Source organism: Oncorhynchus mykiss, chromosome 24, assembly GCF_057628025.1.
Source record: "Oncorhynchus mykiss isolate SJ-2025 chromosome 24, ASM5762802v1, whole genome shotgun sequence".
Classification (NCBI taxonomy): Eukaryota; Metazoa; Chordata; class Actinopteri; order Salmoniformes; family Salmonidae; genus Oncorhynchus; species Oncorhynchus mykiss.
The window spans coordinates 35,333,743-35,352,500 of record NC_143045.1 but is presented as its reverse complement, the minus strand read 5'-3'; the positions used below and the strand labels follow the sequence as shown (position 1 = coordinate 35,352,500).

The window sequence follows — 18,758 nt, the reverse complement described above, 5'->3', positions numbered from 1 at the left end:
CAGGCTATCAAGCAACTTTGAGTAAGTAGCTTGTTTAACTAGCTAGACTTTATTAAAGCAAACAATAACCAAATGTACTGAATAAGATTCACATTTCTTTAAATCTTTTACCCAAATCTTAGCAGAGATGCAGAGAAGTGTATTTAGTTTCTTTAAAAAAAAAAAAACATGTCAAGAGGGTACAGACAGCTCAGGAGTTATGTTTAGATATGCAGAAAAATACTTGGCTTAAATGTAATCTGACACCTTATGATATAATATCACGACACTTGTGTATTAATTATGATGCCATGATATGTGTCTGTATTGATGATGTGTGCTACGATCCTGCGTACTGTTGTAATGTGGATGTATTGTCATAGGCATGTTAGTGCAGTATGTTGAGATGTTCTTTAAAAGTGTCCATTAATTAAAATGACAATCAAAACAGGTAAAGATCTATTTTTAGATAACTTATGCAGACAAATATACATATTTTGACATAGAATTAAGCATAATGATTATGACTCTAGATTCCAAGGGGGAAAAAGTTATTTTAGGTGTTTGAAAAATGCAAAAAACCCTCCGGACCACCCACCCTCCATCCTCATGTAATTCATGCCCCCTCTAAAATAATTGGTGCCTGATTCCCACTGAAGGGTTCGTCTGTGGACACACTGTATTGACCTTTGCTCTGGCAGCCCTGAGGCCCAATATGTAAAAAAGGACATTATCAGGTCATTCCGTTCAGAGTGAAGCTGTGTTTTCTGACTGATATTAGAGATCTCTCTTCCAGAATCTCCTCAGACATTCCCAGACACCTAAAGTCTTTGTTCAATTGAAAGTTGTTGAATGTGTTATCAGTCTCATATTACCCCGTGTCTATAATGAAGCATATATACATCATTCATTATATATACATCATTCAGAGTGACTGTATCACGGAGAGATTATTTGGCTTCTTAGCCATTTTATCAATTGTATCAGGTGACCGTTGGGACATTTAAATACATTTTCTGAACTGAATGGCTGCCATCTGTCTCCTTAATACCAACATCTCCCCTGAAGCCTTCACCGCACAGAGGGTGGGACTTTCCCCTGGAAATGCTGATTGTTCCAGGCTCTCGTTAACCGTTTCCCCGCTCTCACAGTCTGAGTTGTTCACCTTTTGTACTCGTTCTCCATCAGTGTCTGCACCTCTACGGCGTGTGTGTGCGGTTAAAGTGATTTGAGTTTCAGTGGCTACATTCTAGGTAAGGAATTTAACACCATTTGTGGAATTGTCCAGGAATCCATCTCCGTAGGTATTGAATTATTCTAGCGTAAGGTGTTCGTATAGATCCTGTGTTTTATGTCTGTAATGCTAAAGAGAAATGTCCAAATGTTTAACATCGTCCCTCAATGTGTGTGTGGGCCTCGGTTTCTCATTCCATATGCCTTTTTCCTCAGCACTTGAAACATGTTACAAATGCCTTGTTCATATTTTGTAACTTTTTCCACTCTTCATAATTTATTAATAATGACGATATTAATGATATTAGTGTGTCATATTTTCTCACTCGTTATTCTTCACGATTCATTGAGGACTCTCCGTAGTCATGGTCGCATCCACATTAATGTAGAAGTGTTTAGAAACTTATTCTATTCATATTTACTATAAAAGTGACTCCAAAATGACACTTTCTTTGAGGGAGGGAGGGGGGGGGGGGGGGGGGCACAAAAACAAATCTGAAAAAAAAGACAAAACGAACAGCAAATGCATCCAACAAGTTTGTTGAGTCACAAGCTTGATGTAATTGTGTGGTAGAAAAATGGGACCAAATACGAAACTTGAGACTACGTTATTGCACATCCAGTATAAGTGAATTTGTCCCAATACTTTTGTCCCCCTAATGGGGGGGGGGGGAATATGTGCGAAAAGTGCTGTAAATTAGTAAACGGTTCACCTGATATGGATGAAAATCCCCTCAAAGCTGACAGTCTGCACGTAAACCACAAAATTGTCACTGTCCCAATCCGTTTGGAGCTCACTGTATTTATGGTGTATCTATCAATGGGGCCATTGATTATTTCCTAACCTGAGCTCATTGTAAGTCCTTGACAAAAGCTGCTAAGAGGTACATGCACCTCTGGTGTCCCTCTTCTGTTTCCATTGTGACATCAGAGGTTGTACTCCGGCTTGCCGCAGAACTGGAGAACTGACTTGTGATGAGCATGGGCACCACTGCATGTAGTTTTGAGAGGGAATATCCTGTCCACTAATGCTAATTCTAAAGCTCTCTGTGTGTTTGTCTCTGTCACACTCAGTGAGTGATGTCACCATGCCACTCCAGTGGAATCATACCCTGGTGACATCACATAGTCTCTCCTATGTCTCTGTGAGAGACTGTATGTGTATCTGGTTGGCTTCTCGCCCCTCCTCAGTCGTCAGAGAAACACTGCACGAGCTGAGAGTGTGGAAGAGATGTGTGAAAAGAACAAGCTGAGATGTGTGAAAAGAACAAGCTGAGATGTGTGAAAAGAACAAGCTGAGATGTGTGAAAAGAACAAGCTGAGATGTGTGAAAAGAACAAGCTGAGATGTGTGAAAAGAACAAGCTGAGATGTATGAAAAGAACAAGCTGAGAGTGGAATATAATCTTGATTGTGCCTCATTAAATACCGCCACCCTAACAGAAGACAAAATAATGAGACCAGAATGGTGATGGGGAGTATGTACTTCAGGATGTACCTTCATTTCAAAATAGAGCACTCACAGGTAGAGAGCATTCACATATAGAGCATTCACAGATATGTGAATGCTCTCTACCTGTTAGTGCTCTCTGTGAGGGCTCTATCTGTGAATGCTCTACCTGTTAGTGCTCTATATGTGAATGCTCTCTAACAGGTAGAGCATTTACAGATAGAGCATGCACAGGTAGAGAGTATTCACATATAGAGCACTAACAGGTAGAGAGCATTCACAGATAGAGCACTCATGGGTAGTACTCTATATGTGAATGCTCTCTACCTGTTAGTGCTCTCTGTGAATGTTCTACCTGTTAGTGCTCTATATGTGAATGCTCTCTAACAGGTAGAGCATTCACAGATAGAGCACACACAGATAGAGAGCATTCACATATAGAGCATTCACAGAGAGTACGAACAGGTAGAGAGCACTCACAGGCAGAGCACTCACAGGTAGAGAGCATTCACATATAGCGCACCAACAGGTAGAGCATTCACAGGTAGAGCACTCACAGATAGAGAGCATTCACATGTAAAGCACTAACAGGTAGAGCATTCATAGATAGAGCATGCACAGGTAGAGATCATTCACAGGTAGAGCACTCACAGGTAGAGCATTCACAGATAGATCATTCACATATAGAGCATTCACAGATAGAGCAATCACAGGTCAAGAGCACTCACAACAACTATAGAGCACTCACAGGTAGAGCACTTGATACAGTGTCCACTATACCCTTCCGCTCAGAAGAAAACGACCTATTCCAGTCACTCATTTTTTTCCCCCTGTTGTGGTTTCATGCATCCTATATCCCTGTTTCTTTAATCCCAAGGCTTTTCTCAGTGTAGCCCAAGCATGACATCATGGACCCAGAAAAAGGCTTCAGCCACATTGTCCGTGATTTCAGTCTTCACCCAAAACCACCGTGGAATGAGGCAGGCACATGTTTTTGCCATCTCTTCATTATTTCTGTTTTCTATTTTCGGCCCGGTAACAAAACAAAAACGTGACTGGCAATCAGTGGGCATCACACCCTATTTTTCTTCCCATTGGTCAAACAAAGGCGGAGGAATTTGGCAAAGCCCAATAATTACTGTTTAACACAGCTGACCAGATTTGTCTTTCTCCTTCTCTCCCTCCCTCCTTCTCTTCTTCCCACTGTTCTAACTTCCTCTCTGTCTTGTTTTAGTTTCTTCATTTACATCCCCCCCATGCCTTTCTGTTGAGTTCTTTATTATAGTCCTGTGTATCTTTGGAGGTGTTCATTTCCAGTTACTTCCCCGTTTCCAGTGTTTTCACAAAGTATTCACACTCCTTGACGTTTTTCGGACCCCATAAAGTGGAATGTTTTTTTGTTTTTTTTTTACAAATGAATTAAAAACAGAAAAAGCTGAAATGTGAATAAGTATGCAACCCTTCTGGGCTCCCGAGGTGCACAGCGTTCCGTCACTACAGTCCCATGGTTTGAATCCAGGCTGTATCACATATTTCCATGATTGGGAGTCCCATAGGGTGGCACACAATTGGTCCAGCGTCGTCCGGGTTTGGCCGGGGTAGTCCGTCATTGTAAACAAGAATTTGTTCTTAACCGACTTGCCTAGTTAAATAATATCAAATAAAATGTCAATAAGTTCAGGAGTAAAAATGTGCTTAACAAATCACACAGTAAGTTGCATGGACTCACTCTGTGTGTTAATAGTGTTTAACATGATTTCTGAATTATTGCCACATCTTTTTTATTGAACCTTTATTCAACTAGTTAATTAACTAACTAGTCAATAATCTAACTAGTCAATTAACTAACTAGCCAATTAACTAACTAGTCAATTAACTAACTAGTCAATTAACTAACGAGTCAATTAAGAACTAATTCTTATTTACAATGACGGCCTACCCCGGCCAAACCTTAACCCGGACATAAAACATGCATCCTGTTTGCAACAAGGCACTAAAGTAAAACGGCAAAACATGTGGCAAAGAAATGAACATTATGTCCTGAATAAAAAGCCTTATGTTTTGGGCAAATCCAACACAACACATCACTGAGTACCACTCTTTGTATTTTCAAGCTTGCTGGCGGTTGCATCATGTTATGAGTATGCTTGTCATTGGCAATGACTGGTTTAAACAAATAAATGGTATCAAAGGCAAGCAAAGTGTCAGTATAGAGACAAAGTAGAGTTGCAATTCAACGGCTCTGTCACGACTTCCGCCGAAGTCGGTCCCTCTCTCCCTCTCTGTCTAGCCATCGCTGATCCACTTTTCATTTTCCATTTGTTTTGTCTTTGTTTTACACACCTGGTTTCAATTCCCCAATTACTTGTTCATTATTTAACCCTCTGTTCCCCCATGTTTTTTTGTGAGTGATTGTTTGTATGTATACGGTCCGTTATTGTGGGCTAGTTTAGTTATTTGTGTTGTATTTATTGATTGTTTGAGTAAATTACGTTCCTTACTCATTTCTGCTGTCCTGTGCCTGACTCCTCCACACCAGCTACACACAGGCCGATTACAGGCTCAAACACGAGATCTATGTGGCAGGGTCTACAGTCAATCACAGATGACATTTTTTTTAAACGGCACCGTCGCAGACATCGAAGCTCCCAGACAAATGAAACAACTTCTTTGCTCGCTTTGAGGACAATACAGTGCCACTGACACAGCTCGCTACCAAAGCCTGTGGGCTCTCCTTCACCTCCACCCTACCTGATACCCTAGACCCACTCCAATTTGCCTCCTGCCCCAATAGGTGCACTGACGATGCAATTGCCATCACACTGCCCACTGCCCTATCCCATCTGGACAAGGAATACCTATGTAAGAATGGTATTCATTGACTACAGCTCAGCATTTAACACCCTCCAAACTCGTAATTAAGCTTGAGAGCCTGGGTCTCAACCCCGCCCTGTGCAATTGGGTCCTGGACTTTCTGACAGGCCGCCCCCAGGTGGTGAAGGTAGGAAACAACATCTCCACTCCGCTGATCCTCAACACTGGGGCTCCACAAGGGTGTGTTCACAGCCCTTTCCTGTACTCCCTGTTCACCCATGACTGCGTGGCCATGCACGCCTCCAAATCAATCATTAAGTTTGCAGACGACACTACAGTGGTAGTCTTGATTACCAACAACGACGAGATGGCCTACAGGGAGGAGGTGAGGGCTCTGGGAGTGTGGTGTCAATAACCACTCACTCAACATCAACAAAACAAAGGAGATTATCGTGGACTTCAGGAAAAAGCAGAGGGAGCACTCCCCCTATCCACGTCGACTGGACAGTAGTGGAGAAGGTGGAAAGTTTTAAGTTCCTCGGCGTACACATCAGGGACAACCTGAAGTGGTCCACCCACACAGACAGCGTGGTGAAGAAGGTGCAACAGCGCCTCTTCAACCTCAGGAGCCTGAAGAAATTTGGCTTGTCATCTAAAACACTCACAAACTTTTACAGAAGCACAATCGAGAGCATCCTGTCGGGCTTTATCACCGCCTGGTACGGCAATTGCACCACCCTCAACCGCAAGGCTATCCAGAGGGTAGCCAGCAGCATACCACCCTGCATCACACTGCTGGCTTGCTTCTGAAGTTAAGCAGGGTTGTCCTGGTTGGTCCCTAGATGGGAGATGCTGCTGGAAGTGGTGTTGGAGGGCCAGTAGGAGGCCCTCCAACAGTTTCCTCTGGTCTAAAAAAAAATATCCCAATGCCCCAGGGCAGTGATTAGGGACATTGCCCTGTGTACGGTGCTGTCTTTCGGATTGGACGTTAAACGGGTGTCCTGACTCTCTGTGGTCACTAAAGATCCCATGGAACTTATTGTAAGAGTAGGGGTGTTAACCCCGGTGTCCTGACTAAATTCCCAATCTGTCCCTCATACCATCACAGTCACCTAATCATCCCCCCTCCTCTCCCCTGTAACTATTCCTCAGGTCATTGCTGTAAATGAGAATATGTTCTCAGTCAATTTACCTGGTAAAATAACGGTAAAATAAACAAATTAATGAAAGGGTAGTGAGGTCTGCACAATGCATCACCGGGGGCAAACTACCTGCCCTCCAGGACACCTACAGCACCCGATGTCACAGGAAGGCCAAAAATATCATCAAGGACAACAATCACCCGAGCCACTGCCTGTTCACCCCGCTAACATCCAGAAGGCGAGGTCAGTACAGGTGCATCAAAGCTGGGACCGAAAGACTGAAAAACAGCTTCTATCTCAAGGCCATCCGACTGTTAATAAACAGCCATCACTAACATAGAGAGGCTGCTGCCAACATACAGACTCAAATCTCTAGTCACTTCAATAAATTGACTTAATAGAGGTATCAATAGTCACCTTAAATAACACCACTTTAATAATGTTTACATATCTTACATTAGACATCTCATATGTATATACTGTATTCTATACCATCTACTGCATCTTGCCAATGCTGCAGGGCCATCGCTCATCCATATATTTATATGTACATATTCTTATTCATCCCTTACATTTGTGTGTAGTTGTGTGTATTAGGTAGTTGTTGTGAATTTGTTAGATTACTTGTTAGATATTACTGCATTGTGGGAACTATAAGCACACGCATTAACATTGCTAACCATGTGTATGTGACCAATAAAATTTGATTTGATTTGGTATAGAGCTAAGCACAGGCAACATCCCATAAACCTGGTTCAGTCTGCTTTCTACCAGACACTGGGAGATTAATTCACCTTTCAGCAGGACAATAACCGAAAACACAAGGCCACATCTACACTGGAGTTGCTTACTGAGACCACACTGAATGTTCCTGTGGCCTAGTTACAGTTTTGACTTAAATTGGCTTGAAAATCTATGGCAAGACTTGAAAATGCCTGAAATGATGAACAACCAATTTGACAGAGCTTGAAAAACATAATAACGGGCAAATGTTGTACAATCCAGCTGTGCAAAGCTTTTAGAGACTTACCCAGAAAGACTCACAGCTTTTAGAGACTTACCCAGAAAGACTCACAGCTCTTAGAGACTTACCCAGAAAGACTCACATCTCTTAGAGACTTACCCAGAAAGACTCACAGCTTTTAGAGACTTACCCAGAAAGACTCACAGCTCTTAGAGCCTTACCCAGAAAGACTCACAGCTTTTAGAGACTTACCCAGAAAGACTCACAGCTTTTAGAGACTTACCCAGAAAGACTCACAGCTTTTAGAGACTTACCCAGAAAGACTCACAGCTTTTAGAGACTTACCCAGAAAGACTCACAGCTTTTAGAGACTTACCCAGAAAGACTCACAGCTTTTAGAGACTTACCCAGAAAGACTCACAGCTTTTAGAGACTTACCCAGAAAGACTCACATCTCTTAGAGACTTACCCAGAAAGACTCACAGCTTTTAGAGACTTACCCAGAAAGACTCACAGCTTTTAGAGACTTACCCATAATGATTCACAGCTTAGAGACTCACCCAGAATGATCCACAGCTCAGAGACTTACCCAGAATGACCACAGCTCCTAGAGATTTACACAGTAAGACTCACAGCTCTTAGAGACTTACCCAGAAAGACTCACAGCTCTTAGAGACTTACCCAAAAAGACTCACTGCTGTAACACAACAAAATGTGGAATAAGTCAAGGGGTATGAATACTTTCTGAAGGCACGGTATTCCCCAGTCCATCTCTCCATTTATGCCTGCCTCTCCATGCCTCTCTCCCTCTCTGTGCCTCTCCTTGCCGCCTCCCTCTCTGTGCCTCTCCTTGCTTCTCTCCCTCTCTGTGCCTCTCCTTCCTTCTCTCCCTCTCTGTGCCTCTCCTTCCTTCTCTCCCTCTCTGTGCCTCTCCTTGCCTCTCTCCCTCTCTGTGCCTCTCCTTGCTTCTCTCCCTCTCTGTGCCTCTCCTTGCTTCTCTCCCTCTCTGTGCCTCTCCTTGCTTCTCTCCCTCTCTGTGCCTCTCCTTGCTTCTCTCCCTCTCTGTGCCTCTCTCCCTCTCTGTGCCTCTCTCCTTCTCTGTGCCTCTCTCCCTCTCTGTGCCTCTCCTTGCTTCTCTCCCTTTCTGTGCCTCTCCTTGCTTCTCTCCCTCTCTGTGCCTCTCCTTGCTTCTCTCCCTCTCTATGCCTCTCCTTGCCTCTCTGTGCCTCTCTCCCTCTGTGCCTCTCTCCCTTTCTGTGCCTCTCCTTGCCTCTCTCCCTCTCTGTGCCTCTCTCCCTCTCTGTGCCTCTCTCCCTTTCTGTGCCTCTCCTTGCTTCTCTGCCCTCAAAGCGGCGTGGCACACTGGTACGGGCCGGGAAACGAGAAGGATATGAAAACTGAAAAATACAGACAATAAACTACAATCACAGGACTGTTAGCTCTGAGACCAAGACTGGGGAATTCAGGGGAAATGAAGTAAGAGTGAAGAGGGAAGACAGACTATAGACAGAAAGAAGGATAGAGAGACACGGACAGAGGAGAGGGGAAAGAGGGATAGAGAGACACGGACAGAGGAGAGGGGAAAGAGGGACAGAGAGACACGGACAGAGGAGAGGGGAAAGAAGGATAGAGAGACACGGACAGAGGAGAGGGGAAAGAGGGACAGAGAGACACGGACAGAGGAGAGGGGAAAGAGAGACACGGACAGAGGAGAGGGTAAAGAAGGATAGAGAGACACGGACAGAGGAGAGGGGAAAGAGGGATAGAGAGACACGGACAGAGGGGAAAGAGGGACAGAGAGACACGGACAGAGGAGAGGGGAAAGAGGGATAGAGAGACACGGACAGAGGAGAGGGGAAAGAGGGACAGAGACACGGACAGAGGAGAGGGGAAAGAGGGACAGAGAGACACGGACAGAGGAGAGGGGAAAGAAGGATAGAGAGACACGGACAGAGGAGAGGGGAAAGAGGGACAGAGAGACACGGACAGAGGAGAGGGGAAAGAGGGACAGAGAGACACGGACAGAGGAGAGGGTAAAGAGGGATAGAGAGACACGGACAGAGGAGAGGGGAAAGAGGGACAGAGAGACACGGACAGAGGAGAGGGGAAAGAGGGATAGAGAGACACGGACAGAGGAGAGGGGAAAGAGGGATAGAGAGACGCGGACAGAGGAGAGGGTAAAGAGGGATAGAGAGACACGGACAGAGGAGAGGAGAAAGAGGGACAGAGAGACACGGACAGAGGAGAGGAGAAAGAGGGACACATGAACAGAAAGAGAGAGGAGAGACTGAGTTCTAGAAATGGAGAAAGGGAATGAGTCTGAATTGGTTAGAGGCATGGAGGAGAGATTGGAGAGAGAGGTAGTGAAGGGGATGAAAGAGGGATGGGAGAGAGGAGAGAGGGGAAGTGAAAGGTGAGTTGAGTAGAAAGTGTTCAGTTATTTCTGAGAGGCAGGAGTAGCTGGGTCCAGAGAGTAGCTGTTGGACGTGTTGTCCTCAGCAGGCAGGTCCTGTGGGTCCTCAGCATTCCATAGAGCAAGGAGCAGGTCACCTCTCTGTCTCTACTGATACGGTCCTCTGGGTCCTTCTCTCCAAGGAGCAGGACACCTCTCTGTCTCTACTGATACTGTCCTCTGGGTCCTTGTCTCCAAGGAGCAGGACACCTCTCTGTCTCTACTGACACTGTCCTCTGGGTCCTTCTCTCCAAGGAGCAGGCCACCTCTCTGTCTCTACTGATACTGTCCTCTGGGTCCTTCTCTCCAAGGAGCAGGTCACCTCTCTGTCTCTACTGATACTGTCCTCTGGGTCCTTCTCTCCAAGGGGCAGGACACCTCTCTGTCTCTACTGATACTGTCCTCTGGGTCCTTCTCTCCAAGGAGCAGGTCACCTCTCTGTCTCTACTGATACTGTCCTCTGGGTCCTTCTCTCCAAGGAGCAGGACACCTCTCTGCCTCTACTGTTACTTTCCTCTGGGTCCTCTCCAAGGATCAGGTCACCTCTCTGTCTCTACTGATACTGTCCTCTGGGTCCTTCTCCCCAAGGAGCAGGACACCTCTCTGTCTCTACTGATACTGTCCTCTGGGTCCTTCTCTCCAAGGAGCAGGTCACCTCTCTGTCTCTACTGATACTGTCCTCTGGGTCCTTGTCTCCAAGGAGCAGGACACCTCTCTGTCTCTACTGATACTGTCCTCTGGGTCCTTCTCTCCAAGGAGCAGGTGACCTCTCTGTCTCTACTGATACTGTCCTCTGGGTCCTTCTCTCCAAGGAGCAGGTCACCTCTCTGTCTCTACTGATACTGTCCTCTGGGTCCTTCTCTCCAAGGGGCAGGACACCTCTCTGTCTCTACTGATACTGTCCTCTGGGTCCTTCTCTCCAAGGAGCAGGTCACCTCTCTGCCTCTACTGATACTGTCCTCTGGGTCCTTCTCTCCAAGGATCAGGTCACCTCTCTGTCTCTACTGATACTGTCCTCTGGGTCCTTCTCCCCAAGGAGCAGGACACCTCTCTGTCTCTACTGATACTGTCCTCTGGGTCCTTCTTTCCATGGAACAGGTCATCTCTCTGTCTCTACTGATACTGTCCTCTGGGTCCTTCTCTCCAAGCAGACACAATAAAGCCAAGGCCAGGTCACTGTCTGTGTTACATGACTAATACTGGTTAGACTGGAATGGTTTGGTTCTCCATGAGTGCTGGGGAGGTGAGACTCAGATGGCTGTGTCAGTCCTCCCACTGAAACACAAACGGTCTGCTTTGCACCAGAATAGGAGACGAAGCAGAAGACATTTAGGTTCCACTCCTGGAGACCCTTCAAAGGATTCAGTTGGGATGTTACTGCTGTAGTCAGATGTGTTCACACCCCATGGTTCCTGAAAGTCCAACCAGGTCACCCTGGTGAGCTGACGCTTCTAAACCATTTCAATTTGTTACTTCACACGTTCCAAAACGACAGCTTTTGTTTTCCGTTTTCTCTTCTTCTCCCCTAGCGTGGTTGTTGTTTTATTGATGTTAGGTTTTTTTTCTCAAGCACTCCCAAAGCCACAGCTCACTCAGGCATTATAGCAGTGTGGCATTATGCCTGGCCAAAGACCTGTAATTAGCCTACATCCAGCCTTTATAGCCTTTTAACGAAGGGTCTAAATATAACGCCCTATCGGCAGGGACGCTAATGTAAGCCTGTGTCGATCTCTACTCTCTCTCTCTCTCCCTGTCTCTTTCTCTCTCTCTTTCTCTCTCTCTCTACTCTTTCTCTCTCTCTCTCTCCCTCTCTTTCTCTCTCTCTCTCTCTCTCTCTCTCTCTCTCTCTCTCTCTCTCTCTCTCCCTGTCTCTTTCTCTCTCTCCCTTTCTCTCTCTCTTTCTCTCTCTCTCTACTCTTTCTCTCTCTCTCCCTCTCTTTCTCTCTCTCTCTCTCTCTCTCTCTCTCCCTCTCTCTCTACTCTCTCTCTCTCTCTCGCTCTTCTCTACTCTTTCTCTCTCTCTGTCCTCTCAATTCATGTTTCACTCTTCCTATTGCCCTCAGTTTGGGGAGGCAACCCATCTCATCGTTTTGTGTTGTTTTTTCGAAGTGGTGGTTTTTAAATTCTCCGTTTATCATTATCCCTGTCCCTGAAATTATTCTCCGGAACCCTGTCATTTGACACAACAGCCATGTTTACGTTTAGGTCCTCGGCCCAAAATCAGAAACTCGTTACATGTTTTCAATGTACTTGTGTGTACAAAGAGACTGTTTGGCTCAGAGACATTCATCTGTCTGCAGAGGTTGTTTCTGGAAGTCTGTGTGTGTGTGTGTGTGTGTGTGTGTGTGTGTGTGTGTGTGTGTGTGTGTGTGTGTGTACTCATCGGTCATCTTGGTGGTGTTCTGTGTAATGCTACTGCTGCTCCAATCCTCTCATTACAGAGGGAAGGATGGGCTGCTTCCCAGACCGGTGTTAACTTATTTAACAGCCGAGAGACACACACACACACACACAAACACACACACACTCCACTTCCCTCCGTTCCCTGACGTTACATGCATGTGCACAGATATACTGTAGAGCAGCTCTGTGTGCAGAGCACTAAGTGATAGCATACGAATACATACTTAATTTCAGTGTGTGTGTGTGTGTGTGTGCGTGTGTGTGTGTGTGTGTGCGCGTGTGTGTGCGTGTGTGTGTGTGTGTGTGTTTAAGGTGAGCACAGTACTGGACAGTGTGATCTTACCCCCCAGACCACATAGCAAAACATGTTAGTTAGTGTCAGCGGTCATAACTAACACTTTACCCCACCTAATTACTGTGTGGGTGTGTGTGTGTGTGTGTGTGTGTGTGTCTGGGTGGGTGAGCTGAGGTCGGTGGAGAGCGTATAGGGGCAGGGCCTGTGGGTCTGTAGGCAGGAAGGGGTGTGGCTGTTTTGACAGTATAAGTGATGACAGTTAGTCAGTCTCAGGTACACTGCAGCCAGCCTGAGAGAGAGAATACCTTCAGTGTGTGTATGCAACTGGTGACTGGTACACTGTAGCATAGCCTGTTCCGCTCTGAGTACTCTGTAGGAGTAGGCAGTTTAAGTGTGAGTGAAGGTGTGTGCAACAATCTCTTTGCCTGTATCACGGACTACTCTGCTCGTCTGGGAGAGAACAGTGCATGTATCTCCCTGGCTCAGCATTCTGTCAGCATCTGTAGCATCCTCAGTCTGTTGCCAGGGCAACTGAGTCCAAGTCCACTGCCAGTCTGGGGTGAGTTTGTCTACTCTTTCTCTCTCTCTCTCTCTCTCTCTCTGTTTCTCCCTCTCTCTCTTTCTCTCTCTCTCTGTTTCTCGCTCTCTCTCTCTGTGATTCTCCCTCTCTCTTCATCTCTTTCTCTCTTTCTCCCTTTTCGTCTCATTCTTTCGGTTTCTCCCTCTCTCTCTCCTCTCTCTCTCCCCTCTCTCTCTCTCTCTCTCTCTGTTTATCCCCCTCTCTCTGTCTTTATCTGTTCTCTCTCCTGTGTTTTAAACTCTGTGTTTAGTCAGGAAGGCAGTTTTATTGAGCACAGAGAGGAGAGGAATCCTCTGAAAGTTTATTGTTCCTTTATTTAGCTGTTGGACAACTTTACACTCTGTTTCTCAGTGGGACGGCACAGAGAAGGAGGGAGGGAGAGAGGGAAGGAGGGAGGGAGAGGGAGGGAGAGAGGGAAAGAGGGAACAAGAGAGAGGGAAGGAGGGAGGGAGAGAGGGAACAAGAGAGAGGGAAGGAGGGAGGGAGGGAGAGAGGGAACAAGAGAGAGGGAAGGAGGGAGGGACGGAGAGAGGGAACAAGAGAGAGGGAAGGAGGGAGGGAGGGAGAGAGGGAAGGAGGGAGAGAGGGAACAAGAGAGAGAGAAGGAGGGAGGGAGAGAGGGAACAATAGAGAGAGAAGGAGGGAGGGAGAGAGGGAACAAGAGAGAGGGAAGGAGGGAGAGAGGGAAGGAGGGAGAGAGGGAACAAGAGAGAGAGAAGGAGGGAGGGAGAGAGGGAACAATAGAGAGAGAAGGAGGGAGGGAGAGAGGGAAGGAGGGAGAGAGGGAACAATAGAGAGGGAAGGAGGGAGGGAGGGAGAGGGAAGGAGGGAGGGAGAGAGAGAACAAGAGGGAGGGAAGAAATGAGAGGGAAGGAAAGACAGAGAAGGAGGTAGGGAGAGAGCGGTGCAAAGAGAGAGGGAAGAAAATAAATTGGATATTTGAAGTCCGAAGAGTTAAACAACTCACTCTCTCCTCCATGGAAACATGTCTGATGTCCGGCGTCCAGGTGGGTTGGATCAGCCTCTGTAGGAGGTATAGATGGAGCCAGCAGACTCAGGTTACCGAAGGCTCTGAAGGCCTATTATTGCTATTATTATTATTATTATTATTGTTATTGTTGTTGTTGTAGTGTTATGACTGCTTACATGTGTGTTATCTTCCCATGTTACAGGTATTGTGGTGATGGTGTAATATGCATCTCTCTTACAGAAGACTAATCATCTGTAATCTAATAGACAGCTGAGATTCACAGAGTTTACCTCTAGATGTTGTAATTGAAGTGTAGCTCAGTTGGTATAGCAACGGCAGGAGAGTGTGTTTGATTCCCAGGACCACCCGAACATAAACTGTGTGTATCATTGACTCTAAGTCTCTTTGGATAAAAGCCTCTTAAATGGCATATTACTATTTCTTGTTTGGCGCGGTTTATTGTGTGTGTGTGTGTACGTGTGTGTACGTGTGTGTGTGTGTGTACGTGTGTGTGTGTGTGTACGTGTGTGTGTGTGTGTACGTGTGTGTGTGTGTACGTGCGTGTGTGCGTGTACGTGTGCGTGCGTGCGTGTGTGGGGTGGCAGGTAGCCGAGCAGTTAAGAGCTTTGGACCAGTAACCGAAAGGTCGCTGGTTCGAATCCCAGAGCCGACTATATGAAAAATCTGTCGATGTGCCCTTGAGCGATTGCTCCTGTAAATCACAGTGGGATAAGACCGTCTGCTAAATGACTACAATGTAAATGTGTGTGTGCGTGTGCGTGCTGCGTGCTGCGTGTGCATGTGCGTGCTGCGTGTGTGTGTGTGTGTGTGCTGCGTTCCTAGGAGGTCTCTAGATGTACTCTGGTCCAATGAGAAGTCAGTTCTGAACTCCAGGGTCACAGAGAGGAAGTGATTTGCTCTCAGTCACAGTTCCATCCTGTCTGTGACTTCGAGGGCGTTCCTTTGTTTCACTGCAGTACTTTACTGTGTTCTGACCTCTAACCTTTCAACTGGTCAGAGGACACGGTGAACAGCTTTAGGATGGTGGGCTTGCGTGTGTATGTTGGCGTGTGTATGTTTGCGTGTGTATGTTTGCGTGTGTATGTTTGCGTGTGTATGTTTGCGTGTGTATGTTTGCGTGTGTATGTGTGTGTGTGTGCACGTCTAGAAGCAGGGGCAGGATGGGAGGGTATTTTGGTGATGGATTCATGAGTTTGTAGGAACATAACTGTGATATAATTATATATATTATATATTATATATATATATATATATATATATTATATAATATTATATATTCTGAGAAACCTCAATGACCGAACAATATATCTGTGTCTCTGCTATCAGCTCAGTATATCTGACCTGTCTCTGCTATCAGCTCAGTATTTCCTGACCTGTCTCTGCTATCAGCTCAGTATATCTGGCCTGTCTCTGCTATCGGCTCAGTATACCCCTGTGTGTCTGACCTGTCTCTACTATCAGCTCAGTAAACCCCTGTGTGTCTGACCTGTCTCTGCTATCAGCTCAGTATAACTGACCTGTCTCTGCTATCAGCTCAGTAAACCCGTGTGTGTCTGACCTGTCTCTGCTATCAGCTCAGTATACCCCTGTGTGTCTGACCTGTCTCTGCTATCAGCTCAGTAAACCCCTGTGTGTCTGACCTGTCTCTGCTATCAGCTCAGTATAACTGACCTGTCTCTGCTCTCAGCTCAGTATACCCCTGTGTGTCTGACCTGTCTCTACTATCAGCTCAGTAAACCCCTGTGTGGCTGACCTGTCTCTGCTATCAGCTCAGTATAACTGACCTGTCTCTGCTATCAGCTCAGTAAACCCCTGTGTGTCTGACCTGTCTCTGCTATCAGCTCAGTAAACCCCTGTGTGTCTGACCTGTCTCTGCTATCAGCTCAGTATACCCCTGTGTGTCTGACCTGTCTCTGCTATCAGCTCAGTAAACCCCTGTGTGTCTGACCTGTCTCTGCTATCAGCTCAGTATACCCCTGTGTGTCTGACCTGTCTCTGCTATCAGCTCAGTATAACTGACCTGTCTCTGCTCTCAGCTCAGTATACCCCTGTGTGTCTGACCTGTCTCTGCTATCAGCTCAGTATAACTGACCTGTCTCTGCTCTCAGCTCAGTATACCCCTGTGTGCCTGACCTTTCTCTGCTATCAGCTCAGTATAACTGACCTGTCTCTGCTCTCAGCTCAGTATACCCCTGTGTGTCTGACCTGTCTCTGCTATCAGCTCAGTATAACTGACCTGTCTCTGCTCTCAGCTCAGTATACCCCTGTGTGTCTGACCTGTCTCTGCTATCAGCTCAGTAAACCCCGGTGTGTCTGACCTGTCTCTGCTATCAGCTCAGTATACCCCTGTGTGTCTGACCTGTCTCTGCTATCAGCTCAGTAAACCCCTGTGTGTCTGACCTGTCTCTACTATCAGCTCAGTAAACCCATGTGTGTCTGACCTGTTTCTGCTATCAGCTCAGTATAACTGACATGTCTCTGCTCTCAGCTCAGTATACCCCTGTGTGTCTGACCTGTCTCTGCTATCAGCTCAGTATAACTGACCTGTCTCTGCTATCAGCTCAGTATACCTCTGTGTGTCTGACCTGTCTCTGCTATCAGCTCAGTATACCCCTGTGTGTCTGACCTGTCTCTGCTATCAGCTCAGTATAACTGACCTGTCTCTGCTATCAGCTCAGTATACCCCTGTGTGTCTGACCTGTCTCTGCTATCAGCTCAGTATAACTGACCTGTCTCTGCTATCAGCTCAGTATACCCCTGTGTGTCTGACCTGTCTCTGCTATCAGCTCAGTATACCCCTGTGTGTCTGACCTGTCTCTACTATCAGCTCAGTAAACCCCTGTGTGTCTGACCTGTCTCTGCTATCAGCTCCGTATACCCCTTTGTGTCTGACCTGTCTCTACTATCAGCTCAGTATACCCCTGTGTGTCTGACCTGTCTCTGCTATCAGCTCAGTATATCTGACCTGTCTCTGCTATCAGCTCAGTACACCCCTGAGTGTCTGACCTGTCTCTACTATCAGCTCAGTAAACCCCTGTGTGTCTGACCTGTCTCTGCTATCAGCTCAGTATACCCCTGTGTGTCTGACCTGTCTCTACTATCAGCTCAGTATAACTGACCTGTCTCTGCTCTCAGCTCAGTATACCCCTGTGTGTCTGACCTGTCTCTGCTATCAGCTCAGTAAACCTCTGTGTGTCTGACCTGTCTCTGCTATCAGCTCAGTATACCCCTGTGTGTCTGACCTGTCTCTGCTATCAGCTCAGTAAACCCCTGTGTGTCTGACCTGTCTCTGCTATCAGCTCAGTAAACCCCTGTGTGTCTGACCTGTCTCTGCTATCAGCTTAGTATAACTGACCTGTCTCTGCTCTCAGCTCAGTATACCCCTGTGTGTCTGACCTGTCTCTGCTATCAGCTCAGTATACCCCTGTGTGTCTGACCTGTCTCTGCTATCAACTCAGTATAACTGACCTGTCTCTGCTATCAGCTCAGTATACCCCTGTGTGTCTGACCTGTCTCTGCTATCAGCTCAGTATACCCCTGTGTGTCTGACCTGTCTCTACTATCAGCTCAGTAAACCCCTGTGTGTCTGACCTGTCTCTGCTATCAGCTCAGTATACCCCTTTGTGTCTGACCTGTCTCTACTATCAGCTCAGTATACCCCTGTGTGTCTGACCTGTCTCTGCTATCAGCTCAGTATATCTGACCTGTCTCTGCTATCAGCTCAGTACACCCCTGTGTGTCTGACCTGTCTCTACTATCAGCTCAGTAAACCCCTGTGTGTCTGACCTGTCTCTGCTATCAGCTCAGTATATCCCTGTGTGCCTGACCTGTCTCTGCTATCAGCTCAGTAAACCCCTGTGTGTCTGACCTGTCGCTACTATCAGCTCAGTATACCCCTGTGTGTCTGACCTGTCTCTGCTATCAGTTCAGTGTATCTGACCTGTCTCTGCTATCAGCTCAGTATACCCCTGTGTGTCTGACCTGTCTCTGCTATCAGCTCAGTAAACCCCTGTGTGTCTGACCTGTCGCTACTATCAGCTCAGTATACCCCTGTGTGTCTGACCTGTCTCTGCTATCAGCTCAGTGTATCTGACCTGTCTCTGCTATCAGCTCAGTGTATCTGACCTGTCTCTGCTATCAGCTCAGTATACCCCTGTGTGTCTGACCTGTCTCTGCTATCAGCTTAGTAAACCCCTGTGTGTCTGACCTGTCTCTGCTATCAGCTCAGTATAACTGACCTGTCTCTGCTCTCAGCTCAGTATACCCCTGTGTGTCTGACCTGTCTCTGCTATCAGCTCAGTATAACTGACCTGTCTCTGCTATCAGCTCAGTATACCCCTGTGTGTCTGACCTGTCTCTGCTATCAGCTCAGTATACCCCTGTGTGTCTGACCTGTCTCTGCTATCAGCTCAGTATAACTGACCTGTCTCTGCTATCAGCTCAGTGTATCTGACCT

General features: G+C 46.6%; 1 protein-coding gene across 13 annotated transcripts in view; it reads left to right on the top strand.

The window, feature by feature from the left end:
* The window catches only part of relt (RELT TNF receptor), a 57,588-nt gene that overhangs the window by 12,974 nt on the left and 25,856 nt on the right, over window positions 1-18,758 (top strand). For 4 of the 13 annotated variants that reach the window (XM_090218925.1, XM_090218922.1, XM_090218921.1 and 1 more), the window contains exon 1: window positions 13,007-13,290. The exons of 5 other annotated variants lie outside the window; for them this stretch is intronic. Coding sequence is in view for 4 of the 8 variants with exons in the window: in XM_090218914.1 (XP_090075040.1) it covers window positions 14,289-14,318 (30 nt within the window). In the remaining 4 variants the exon portion in view is untranslated. Of the gene's footprint in view, window positions 1-13,006; window positions 13,291-14,171; window positions 14,319-18,758 lie in introns of those variants that run through there. 4 more of the 13 variants (XM_090218918.1, XM_090218920.1, XM_090218919.1 and 1 more) reach the window with 2 other exon arrangements.